The sequence below is a fragment of the Mugil cephalus genome, chromosome 12, assembly GCF_022458985.1.
Source record: "Mugil cephalus isolate CIBA_MC_2020 chromosome 12, CIBA_Mcephalus_1.1, whole genome shotgun sequence".
NCBI lineage: Eukaryota > Metazoa > Chordata > Actinopteri > Mugiliformes > Mugilidae > Mugil > Mugil cephalus.
The window spans coordinates 27,340,894-27,353,027 of NC_061781.1; the positions used below are offsets into that span (position 1 = coordinate 27,340,894).

Here is a 12,134-nt window from a genome sequence, read left to right on the forward strand (position 1 = left end):
GTGGATCGAGGTTCTGGATGATCCTGTTGACTCTGCTCTCTGCTCCACCTCCACCAGTTACTAACAACATTTAAATCCTGCTCCATCATTACTTCACACTTTATAAATGCTAACGTAGCTAGCTAGCTAATCACTCTCACTGAGGTCTGTTCTCATTTAGTAGCTTTCACACATCAGCATCAGCATTATGTTAACTACCTAAAAAGGATGTGACATGTACTTTAGTCCTGCCCACCAACATAGAGGAGGCGGGGCTTATACGACCAGCCAGCCACCGGGGGGGCTCCACATGCTTTGAGGAGCCGTCACGGCGTCCTCGATTTCCACAGACTAGGGCTGACCCACCTTTCCTCGGACGCGTCCAGCTCCTGTCCGTCCTTCATCCACATCACTTGGATGTTGGGCTCAGAAACCTCACACTCAAAGATTGCCTTCTTCTTCTCTGTGATCTTTATGTCCTTAATCTTCTTGGTGAATTCAATCAAACGAGCTGAAAGCAGAAGTTTCGTCCAGAGTGAGATTTAAACTTTTAAAGGAGTCAATGAATCATCGCAATCATTGAAGCAGGTTACCTTCCACGAACAGGTTGGCAGCACTGGCAGCGGAACCGGCCACGAACTGGTACTCTCCCCCGTCTCCAAAGTGGACGTTTCTGATGGTGAGTGAGTGCGTGAGCTGCCGGCTGCGGACCTGGCATCGGTCCGAGGACTTGACCTCCACGCCGTTCTTCAGCCACTTGTAGGTGATTCCCTCATAGTTGACGGTGACCTCGAAGGTGATGGTGTCTCTCTCCTGAGCGTTCAGGTCCTTCAGCATGGAGGTGATGAGGACGGCTGTTGAGAGGAACAGGCTGGTGAGAAGAGAACAAACCTGGAGGCAAAATGTGAGGAAAGGTTTCATCATTCATGAGTTCTTACGGCTGACGGTGAGTGTGGCTGAGACTCGGTCGTTGCCGCAGACAAACGTGTATTCTGCAGAGTCCTGAGTGCTGGTGTTCATGATCTTCAGCTGATGGAGTTTCCCCTGAACCACAATCCTGAACTTCTCGCTCATCTCGATCTCCACGCCGTCCTTCAGCCAGGTGGACGGGACGTTGAAGTGAGAGACTTCACACTCGAACGTGGCCACCTGAGTCTCTGGGAGCTCGACGCTCTTCATGGGTTTGGTGACTCGCAGAGCTGCAAGAGAAACAAGAAATGTGTCATTAAATCTGAGAATAACACATCACAGATCACACCTTTAATGGAATAAGCAATAAACCTAAAGAAAGTAACAAATACAATTAAATAAATAATATATTATTTATTACTAATAATTATGTGGTAAAACTGTAACCGTATATTGTCCTGTTGTATATTGGGCAGGTTTTATTTCTTTACTATAATTTTCTCTAAATCCAGAAAGTCCATTTCGTTCATTTCATTTTTTAATCTGTATTATTTCTTATGTGTGAGAGAGAGAGAGAAATGTTGTCTTTTTTTTCAGTATCCTATGAACATTTAGGGAAACTGACAAAAAAGGAATCTTGAAATTTAATTTTGACAATTACGTTTCCACCTAATTATTAGTAATTAATAATATATTGTTATTTTTAATATTTTAAGTTAGAATATCAAAAAATGAACATAAATTAATAAAACATCTTAGGACATTTTTAGAAAGTCTATGTTTTCATTTCGAAAAGTCAATAAATAAATAAAAAAGTGACTATAACAGGATTAACTTGATGTCTGCTCTTCATACATCTGTTTTGTCAATAGTGATTTGTGAAAGACGAACCCTCCACGGTGAGCGTGGCGCTGCACTGTAGGTGTCCCACTATGGCCGTGTACTCTCCGGCGTGGCTGTCGTTGACGTTCTGCAGCGTCAGTTTGTGAGCTTTCCTCTCAGACACAATTTTACAGTTTTCGCTGGACTTGAGCTCAGTGCCTCTGAACATCCACCTGACGGGGATGTTGTCGTGGGACAGGCTCATTTCGAAGGAGGCGGTGCCGTGCAGCAGAGATGTCACGTCCTTTATCTTCTTCACAATCTTGATGGCTGTGGATGAATCAAACGTTAGAGGAGGAGAAAGACCTGGAGGATTTCATCGGACTGCAGCTGAGACACTCACTCTCCACGTTGAGTCTGGCGTTGGCCGACAGTTTCCCCAGTTTGAAGGAGTAAACCGACTCGTCCTGGGTGTTGCAGTTCTTCACCTTCAGTGTGTGGACCACGCCATCCGACGTGATCTCGTACTTGTCGCTGTTCTCAAGCTCCACGCCGTTCTTGATCCACTGGGACCCCTTCACGTCCGGATGGGTCAGCTCCAGAGAGAACACAGCCTCCTGGGTCTCCGTCACCGTCTGGTTCCTCAGAGTCTTCTTCATCTTCACGGCTGCAGCCAGAAAAACAAGCGTTGGCACAACAAACATCTGGAGTTTCATTTCTCTGTCCTCTTTAAAAGCTTTATTAGTTTTCTTCATTAGATTCATAGAAGTCTGGCCTCAGGTTTCTCTTGTTGTTATTATCATTTCTTGTGAACATTTGTGTCAGGTACTTATGAGGCTCCATTCAGACCGTTAGAACCTGTCCAGCTTAAAGTCCAGGGACATATTCCTAAAGAGTATTAAAGCAAAGAGTTGATCCTAGTGGACAAACTCTTAGAGCCCTGATGTTTTCTAGGAGTTTCCCTCCAAGTGTAGAGTAGATGGAGGTAAAGATAAAAGGTTCCTAAACGATGTTCTAAGGTGAGATGTGTTCAGAGCAGGGAGGAGGACTTTCAAGAGGGTTAGGAGTTTAGAGAAAGAGATCAGATTCTAGGATTCAGACTGTGGATGCGACTCCCGGAGGAGGACCTGGAGCTGGTGTGATCCGTTCATTAAAGGTCTGAGCGACGCTGGTTTGGATTTATGGTCTGTTTTCTGATAACATGGAGGCTGCTACTTACCCTCCACCCTGAGGTTAGCCATGGTTTTGGAGTTGGCCACCTGGTAGGTGTACTCTCCGACGTCCTGTGGTCTGGTGATGACGATGACGAGACGTCTGACGGCGCCATTCACTTGGCTCACCACGTTCTCGTTGAAGTCCACAGGTTGGCCCTCCTTCAGCCACCGGCCCTCAGCATTGGCGTTGGCGACTTCGCACTCAAACTCGGCGGTCTGAGACTCCGCCACCGTAACATCCTGCAGTGGTCGTGTGATGGCGCCACCTGGTGGCAGAACAGGAAATCATCAATACCAACTTTTTCCTGTCAGAAGGACTGCGACTTTTAAAGTTTCAAGAAACAACTGAAAAACAAGCTGGAACAAAGACAACTGGACTGGAGGTTATTGTTATTTTAAGTGTTGACTGGTACCAGACACGGTGAGCTTGGCGCTGGAAGTCTTTTCTCCGGCGTGGAACATGTACTGGCCCTCCTCATCCTTCATTGTGTCGATGATGGTCAGAGAGTGAGCCGTCCCCTTGGACTCCATCTTGTGTTTGGGTCCAGCTTTGAGCTGCTGGTTCCTGAACGTCCAGACTGGGTCGATTCCAGGGTGAGACACCTCCACGTTAAAGGTGACGTTCTGGGACTCAGAGCAGACTTTGTCCTCCATGTGCTTCACGATGTGGACCTCTGAAAGCACAGCGACGAGGTTAGATCATGAAATCAAAAACTGAAAAACAAGATGTGAAGAAATCTAAAGCAGTCTCACGTTCGATGGTCAAGCTGCAGCTGCTGTCAACTTTGCCAACCACAAGTTTGTAGCGTCCTTCATCGGAGGCATAGGTCCTGGAGAAGACCAGGCGCTGCTTGGCTCCCTTCGCCACCGCGTGGATTCTGTCGCTGGGTGTCAGAGGCTTGTCGTTGTGGTACCATTTGACAGAGCTGATGTCCTGGGCAGAGATCTTGGCCTCCAGGACTGCTTTGGTGCCTTCAATGGAGGACACGTCCTTCAGCGGCACCACAATGTCGATAGCTAAAAGGAAAGACAAATAGATGACGATCGAAACGTTGGGAGTGATGATCAGAGTTCTGCTTCGACGTCAGTTCTGTCTCTTACTCTGAATGTTGAGTTTTCCTGAGGTGGAGATATCCTGAGCAGGAACAACGAAGGAGTAGGAAGCAGCATCGTCTCTGCTGACGTTCTCCACCAGCAGCTTGTGGACGAGTTTATCAATGACGATGTGGACACGGTCGGAGGCAGAGATGGCCTGGCCGTTCTTCATCCAGGTTCCCTCCACGTTCTCCTGGGAAAACCTGACCTCCAGCTGAGCGATGTCCCCCTCACAGACCGTGAGGTCGGTCAGAGGCTGCATCAGGGTCACAGGCCGGACTGGAGGTAGAGGAACAATGTGAAGGAACTAAACCGTCGACACCTAAGACTCAAAATGTTTTTCTGTTTCTTTGGTTGTTTTAAGAATAAAAAGCTAAGAAGATGTCCTGTTTGTAGCTAGCAGTTAATTATGGTTGACTGCATGTTATGAGGGGAAGAGGCACAAGTAAAATGACTATAATGAATAACAATAATGATAATGCATTGGTTTTATAAATTGCTTTTCAATTTTTAGATGCTCGAAGCGCCTGCAATTGTATGCATTATTCATTCGCTCACACAGTCACACCCTGGTGGTGGTGAACTACCTCAGTAGGCACAGCTGCCAGTGGACGTGCGGAGGGGCATAACAAAAGCAAAACGTGTCAGTTTCAGAAACTGCTGAAATTCCTCCAATAGTGCAAACCGTGACATAATTAGAGTAATCAAACTGTGCTTGGTTCTAAAGAGTTAAGGTCAGTGTTTATTAATGAGAAAGGGTGATAGCTGAAGAAGTGTGTTGGGTCTTTACTGGGGTTAACAGAAGTGTGATGACAACTATGTTCATAAGTGTGGGGACTGTGGAGGTAGTTTTAATTTCTGTGGTAACTCGATGATTTGATAAGATTTGCCTGAAATCAGCTGAACGATCATCAGGTGCAAGGAATTTGCTCTGAGGCATACATGCTTATTTTGCTATGCTATTGGCGAGGCTGAAAGTGTTGCTTCTGTTTACGAGTCCCAGAAAGGACAAAGGAAATTCAGCATCTGTCTCCATCCATTCGTCAAACTAGAACATCTTTGCACAACTTACAAATCTACTTCTGAAGGAGGTAACTGTTGAGAAATCTGCTAAAAGAAAACTGTCAGGATCAACTTTTAAGCTTACGTTTCATCTTCAATGAGGCACTGGATCTCAGATCTCCACATACGAAGGTATATTTGCCCTGGTCCTCCTTCTTGACATCCTTTACGGACAGAGAGTGTCTTCCTCGTCGGGAGGACATGATATATTTACTGCTGGGAGAGAGTTCCTTTTCTCCAAAGAACCAACTGCCCTCGGCATCTTCACGAGAGAGCTCCACTTCAAACTCTCCGGCGTATGTCTCAGGAACCTCGATGTTCTCCAGGTGTTTGATGAGCTCCAGGGCAGCACCTGGACCCAGAACAATAAAGATGAACCCCCACTCGCCCCAAACAGCAACAAATAAAACAAGATAAATGAGAAGACTCTAGATTATCACCTTCTACGTGGAGCCTGGCGCTGGTCCTGACGTTCTCGTCCTCTACAGTTACGCAAGTGTATTCTGCATCATCCTTCATTTCAATCATCAGCACAGACAGAAAGTGGACCTTCCTGTCAGAGTGCATCCTGTATTTGTCTCCAGAGAAGATCTCCATATTGTTCTTCAGCCATTTGACTTTAACAAAAGGCTCATTGGTTTCACATTCAAAGGTCACCATGGTGTCCTTCTCATTACCGTTGGTGTCCTCCAGATTCTGGGTGAAGGTAATCGCTGTCTTAGCTGCAAAGAAAAAGATATAACGTGAGATGTCATGCGATAGATCAGGTCATGGACAATGAGTTCCTGAATTATGAGGTCTGCACCTTGCACCAGCAGGAAGGCGTGGCTAGAGGCCTCCCCAGCGACATTCACAGCTTTGACCATGATGCTAGCAGAGTCCTCTGCTGTGACGTCTCTGATCACCAGCTCACAAACGTGGTCCTCAGGCCAGTACCAGTAGACCCGGTCAGTCTTCTCCAGCTGGATGCCGTTCTTGAACCACTGACACTCTGGTTCTGGTCTGCCGACAACTCTGACTCTGAAGCGAACCTCGTCCATCGGAGCAGCGGTCTTGCTTGTGATGCGTTCCAGGATCTTGGGAGCTTCCATGCTTGGGGAGAGCTGGACTCTCTCTGGTTTGATTGTGGGTATGGTGACTTGTCCTTGTTCCTCCAGTCTCTTTCTTTCTGCCTCTTCTTTCTCTTTCAAGTGGTGGAGAAGCTCCTCCTTCGTCTTCTTCAGCAGGTCTTCATAGGAGTCGTCCCTCTTACGAGATTTGAACTCCACAGCGGAGATGGACTCATAGAAACCTTCCTCTGTTCTGCGTTTGAATTTGCTCCTCAGCTCCTCTGTTTCCTCAGTGGTTTTCTCATGAACGATTCTCTGTGTCTTACGCAGCTTGACAACTTCTCTGTCCTGTGCGGTCTCGCCAGGACGGTCCACCTTGACGACGTCAAATCCAACTCTGCCAGGCTCGTGTGCAGCCTCAGCAGCCTTCGGTTCTGGAGCCCGACGCAGTACGGACCTGAAATCCTCCTTCTGTTGGATCTCCAGCTTCACAGTGTGCTCTGTTGTGCCTAAAGGATTGTCTGCAACCACCCTGACCTCTCCAGAGTCATAGGACTTGATGTCGACAATCTCCAGATAGTAAATACCATCATAACGAAGTCGGTATCTCTTGCTTTTGCGGATGAGTTGTCCGTTCAGGTACCAGTTAACCTTTGGTGCTGGATAACCGGTCACTCTGCAGCGGAATCGGGCAACATCTCCTTCCAGGACTCTGGCTGGTTCTGGAAGAAGGACAATCTCAGGTTTTGTCTTTTCACTTTCCTCATCGGTGCTGACTCCAGCAGGTCCTCCTTCATGAGCCATGCGTTCAATGTCATCCATCCTGTACGTTCCCTTTCTTCCTTCAGGAAGTTGTGTTTCCTCCACAAGACCCTTCTCGTCCTTGACGATCAGGGTTGCCGAGGTCTGGTCGACTCCAAACTTGTTGGTTGCTCTGCAGGTGATGACGCCGCTGTCTCTGGCGTAAGCAACTTCATAGTCGAGGCTGCAGTAACCAAATTCATTGACCATACGCAGCCTGTTAGCAGCAGCCAGTGGTTTGCCGTCATGTAGCCACTCCACCACCATGGTGGGGTCACCGATGGGAGTCAGTCTGCACTCAAAGTGAGCTGGACCGAACCTCTTCATTCTGATAGAGGTCAGCTTTTTCTTGAACTGTGGTTTCTGCTGCTTCTCTTTGTCGTAAAGGTCGCCCTCCTCCCACTGCTCCTGGCCATATCGCAGATGAAGAGGCTCCAGCTCAGGTGCTGCGATCTCTTTGGCTTTGTAGGTTCCTTTGGTGATGATGAGCTTCCTCTCAGCTTGAGGGGCAGTGAAATCCACCTCCACGTTGACTCTGCAGCGCGTGGTGTCTCTGCCGGCCTTGTTGATGGCTGTAGCAGTGTACCAGGCACTGTCAGAGCCGGCTGATGAGGGAATCTGGAATTTGGCTTCTCCTTTCGTTCCTTCAATCCTGAAATAAGCCACCAATCAAATACGTTGATTAACACATCTTCATCTACATGAAACTAAAAGTTGGAAAACGATTCCTAATTGAAGGTAAAGATGCATACTTGATGTGTGGGTGTTTCTGTGGAGTGATAATATCGCTGTTTTTCAGCCAGACGATGTCAGGCAGGGGGTTTCCAATGGCTTTGACAGCCAGTTCAACCAGGGTGCCCTGCTTCACTGTGATGTTCTTCAGCTTATTAGTGAACTGAGGACGTGCCAGGCTTTCACGAGCTATAGAAACAAAGATTTAATGATGTTTTCAAGCTGAACAAAAGTCTTTTGATCCTTTAAAATAAATAAATGTTGACTTACCGTCAACATTAAGAGTTACAGAGACAGACGTCCGTCCAGCTCTGTTCTGAGCGACGACCGTCCACTCTCCAGAGTCCTGTGGCATGGCCGGGACGATGATCAGGGACTGAACACCATCCTCTTTAATCACTATCTTGTGAGTGTAGTCGTTGACCACTTGTTGTCCTGAGATGAGGAGGATAAACTGATTTTAAAGTGTCTGCAGTGACAGGTTCTTAGATAGATTCTTAGAGCATGCTGAACGTTTTTTCTCACCGTTGTGGAACCAGTATGTGTCTGGCATCGGTCTGCCGACGACCTTCAGGTCAAATCTGGCTGTTTGCCCCTCAGAGCATTTAATTGAAGAAGGCTTCATGACGAACACGGGTTTGTAGAGTCTTTCCAGCTGAGCCTCGTCGGTCTCATCGAGCCGTCGGGCCGGAGAACGTGCAGGAGAACGGCTGGCAGAACGTCCAGGTGAGCGACTCAGAGAACGAGGAGATGTGGACCTGATATGAAAGCAACCAGGTTGGCAGGTCAGTTATTAAATCATAAAATGAAAAAGGTCTGTGAAACATCTGTAGCTACAACGGCTTTCACTCATGACCTCTTACCTGATCCTCTGCACTGCCGGCTGTGGTGTATATCTCTGAGGTGTTACAGCTCCAGACGGCTCCACGTAGAGCTTCCCAGAGCTGACGGCGTTTCCCTTCATGTTGGTGGCGAAGGCGGTGTACACGCCTTCATCCTCCGGTAGCACGACAGGCAGACGTAGGCTGGCTCGTCCGTCCTGGAGAACCTCCATCTGGTAGCGGCCTCCAGGCCTGATGCGCTGACCATCTTTGTACCAGGCAATCTGACAGAGGACAGGAGGTTGTGACATACACCAACATAAAAGTTAAAGGGTTTCTAGAAGGATCTTTTAGAGACTCCCTCTCTGATGTTAATTGTCCTACAGTTGGTCGCTTCTAGCTTCCTAATGTCTTCCATGATTCTGTTTAGATGATCTCCTACTACCACCTCACCACACATCCACATCACACTAGTTACTGACTAACACCTTAATCACTTCACTGCACACCTGGTTAGACACTGAACTCTAGTTTGTCTTCTTCTTCTTGGTGGCTGTGATGATTGGCAACGGCATTAAAACAGAAAAACGTTTTGATGCTACAGGAGTGGGGTTTTGGTTTACGACAGACCTCAAATAAATAACTACAAAACATCAGGACCAGCTGAAGACGATACTGATCGGGCCATCCTTAGTTTCTAGCTTTCTTTATCATCTTCAACCCTCTCCTTGTGTCTCGGTACCTTCGGCAGTGGGCTTCCAGACATCTTGCAGTGGAACGTGACGCCCATTCCCTCCGCGATCCTGTAGTTTTTGACTGGTGTGTCAAAGGCCGGCTGAACGGCCTCCTCCTCGGCTACAGTCACCACCAGCTCTCCATCCTCAACCATCAGCTCTCTGTAGGTGATCCTCATGATACGAAGCTCGATCTCCTGGATGATCCTCTCTTCAAATGCTGAAATGAGGAACTCCTGCAGAAGGAGAAGGAGGGTAAACACTGAACATGAACTGACTTTTAAACTGTGGAGCTACGTATGTTTAAAAGGAAAGTACCGTTTCTGAGACGAAGCTCATTGGAGTCGTCGTCCTCCTCTGCTCCAGCTCGTACTGAGTCACGACCACAGAGGGTTCCTGAACCACCGTTGTTGTCACTTCTGTTTTATACGTGACATCATGCTGCTTCATGTACGCGTCATATTCCTCTGTAAAAACACAAACACTGTGAACCGCTGGACTTTCCTCAACACTTTAACATGGTTTAAGCTAAAGTGAAATGAGTGTACCTTCCTCCAGCAGGCCAGCGGAGGCTGACGCTTCTCCGTGAGGATTCTTAATGAAGACGGAGTATTCTCCAGCATCATCAGCGAAGGTCATGGAAATCTCTAGTCTGCACTCTCCAGTCTCCTTCTTGTAGGCAACTTTATATCTGATGACAAAAACGTACAACCACCATCACAAGGACAGCAGCAACCTGAAGCTGAACCTGATTATCTATACAGCTATAGAAATCCAGACAAACAACCAACTCATTTGATGACAATCAACTCATGATGAGCTCTCACCTAGTTCAATTAGGGCTGATTAATAGTGACAGTTAATTATATTTGGTGGTAAGTCAATCAAGGGATTAGCTGATTTCCCAGAACATATCATTCCTTAAACAAACACCAGCGAGCTGACTCTTGCTAACAATTAAACGACCCACTGCAGCAACAGCTGCCATGAATGAGCATCCCAACCAGAGAACAGCGTCAGTATCTAGATCCCAGCAAGTTTAGTTTAGCCTGAGTGTGGGTTGATGGCCAGAGACTCTCTAGGCCAGATGCTAATGGTGATGCTAATTGTGATCCCACTGAAGTTGAAGTTCATTTATCAAATTAAAAAGAAAAGCTGAAAAAGGTTTTGGTGATTATTATGTCAGTCAGCAGATTTTATTTTTACAATAATCATGTTGACCAGAGATGGTGACACAGCAATCATCTACTGAACATGATGAATGGAGACAGGACAGTAAATCCATCATTTCATGTTTGTCTGGTACATCCCATTGTTAGCTGCTGCTAATAGCTTGTGCTAGTTAATGTTTTGAATGTATACCTGTATCCAGTGGTGAGCGGTACGCCGCTCTTCTTCCATATCACGTGAGGTTTAGGGTTTCCTCCGACCTGACAGTCAAACACAACGCTTCCTCCCTCCACCAGCTTCTGGACGCTGGGTTTCCTGATGAAGAAGGGAGCGACGGATTCTCCTGCGGCCACCTCCTCCACCACCTGCTCCTTCATCTCAACACTGATGAGAAACACTCGATCAACCTCAGTGGCCATGCAGACGTCACCGGACCGACAGGTAGAAAAACGTCTGACTTTAACTACTCACATTTTCGTTTGTTTAATCCCAACTTCAGTCACAGCCGTCGTCTCCTCTCTGCTCTCGATTTCCTCTGACACTGTAGGAAGTCAAGGCTCCGTCACTTTTTATAAAACCAATAACACGTCTATCAAAGAACAAGTTGAAACTCCAACAACTGGACTTTATGTTCATCTCTCTGCATCATCTCCAAAAACTTTATTTGAAATCATTTTTCCAAAAGGATAGAATGTGTGTCTTTAATGTTTCGTCTTTGCCAGGAAAGTAAAGCTAAGGAGTGGGAGTTTTGGCTGATATCAATTCACAGAAATCTGGTATTGTGCAAAAATTCTCACAAGACAATGAGATAAGTCCATGTTTGATCCAGATCATGATAGAAGCTCAGACTCTGAATTGATTCAAAGAGTCTGACAACAGAGAAGAACTCCACAAACTCATGAAAAACAACATGAAAAAAACTGAAGAAGATGGAGGAGATACCACAAACCAACCAGTAACCAGTTCTTGATAAACTGAATGGACACTGAATCAGTGGTGACACCCAGTCCATCTGTCCAAGCTCCGGTACCTTTGACGAGCAGGTAGCTGGAGGTGCTGACGGTTCCCGCCTCGTTGGTGGCCGTGCAGGTGAAGCGGCCGCTGTCTTCAGCAAACGCCTCGCGGATTACCAGCCGGGCAAATCCGTTCTCGTAGCTGATTTGGAAGTCGAAGGAGGCCTCGATCTTGTAGTCCTCCCTGAACCACATGATGACAGGGGCCGGGTGACCGCTGATCTGGCACTCCAGAGTCACCGACTCGCCCTCCGTCACCGTCAGGTTCTTTAAACCCTGGAAAGAAGCAACATATTCACTATGTTATTAGGGAGGTCCTCAGTAACCTTCAGAGATTTCTATATTTCTTCATAAAAACAGTCAACTAATCGCAGGTCTCCTGGAGTTTCCGAGTCGCAAAACTAGTGCGATTAAAAATGCTTAATCAGATTAATCTCAGACTTCCTGTGGATTTAATCTGATTAATCAGATTAAATCTCATTCCTGTTTAATCTCTATTTAATTAACACTTAACGTATTGATTAAACACCTTCAACAGTTTCAACAACTTTTTGTGTCTTTTTTTGTCCACCATGCGTCCACATGAATGTGTCCCTGTTGCTACGGAGACAAACTAACTTGTGGACATTGTCCAACCAGAGGAGAGCTGACGCTTCTTATTGAGAACAGTGTCTCCCAGTGAACAGTGGCTGCAGGAGTGGACACATATTAGCAGCAGCATTGGCAGCTTGTC

General features: G+C 46.8%; 1 protein-coding gene across 3 annotated transcripts in view; it reads right to left on the bottom strand.

The window, feature by feature from the left end:
* Positions 1–12,134, bottom strand: part of ttn.2 (titin, tandem duplicate 2) — a 179,079-nt gene that overhangs the window by 156,139 nt on the left and 10,806 nt on the right. For all 3 annotated transcript variants that reach the window (XM_047601647.1, XM_047601646.1, XM_047601645.1), the window contains exons 13-34: positions 11,419–11,677; positions 10,860–10,929; positions 10,581–10,772; positions 9,767–9,909; positions 9,537–9,685; positions 9,227–9,454; positions 8,527–8,768; positions 8,189–8,421; positions 7,934–8,098; positions 7,684–7,852; positions 5,887–7,583; positions 5,522–5,803; positions 5,167–5,433; positions 4,026–4,298; positions 3,678–3,941; positions 3,338–3,598; positions 2,930–3,190; positions 2,114–2,377; positions 1,780–2,040; positions 918–1,178; positions 573–833; positions 346–490 (exon numbers count right to left, since the gene is read on the bottom strand). In XM_047601647.1, the coding sequence (XP_047457603.1) occupies positions 346–490; positions 573–833; positions 918–1,178; positions 1,780–2,040; positions 2,114–2,377; positions 2,930–3,190; positions 3,338–3,598; positions 3,678–3,941; positions 4,026–4,298; positions 5,167–5,433; positions 5,522–5,803; positions 5,887–7,583; positions 7,684–7,852; positions 7,934–8,098; positions 8,189–8,421; positions 8,527–8,768; positions 9,227–9,454; positions 9,537–9,685; positions 9,767–9,909; positions 10,581–10,772; positions 10,860–10,929; positions 11,419–11,677 (6,347 nt within the window). The remainder of the gene's footprint in view (positions 1–345; positions 491–572; positions 834–917; positions 1,179–1,779; positions 2,041–2,113; positions 2,378–2,929; positions 3,191–3,337; positions 3,599–3,677; positions 3,942–4,025; positions 4,299–5,166; positions 5,434–5,521; positions 5,804–5,886; positions 7,584–7,683; positions 7,853–7,933; positions 8,099–8,188; positions 8,422–8,526; positions 8,769–9,226; positions 9,455–9,536; positions 9,686–9,766; positions 9,910–10,580; positions 10,773–10,859; positions 10,930–11,418; positions 11,678–12,134) is intronic.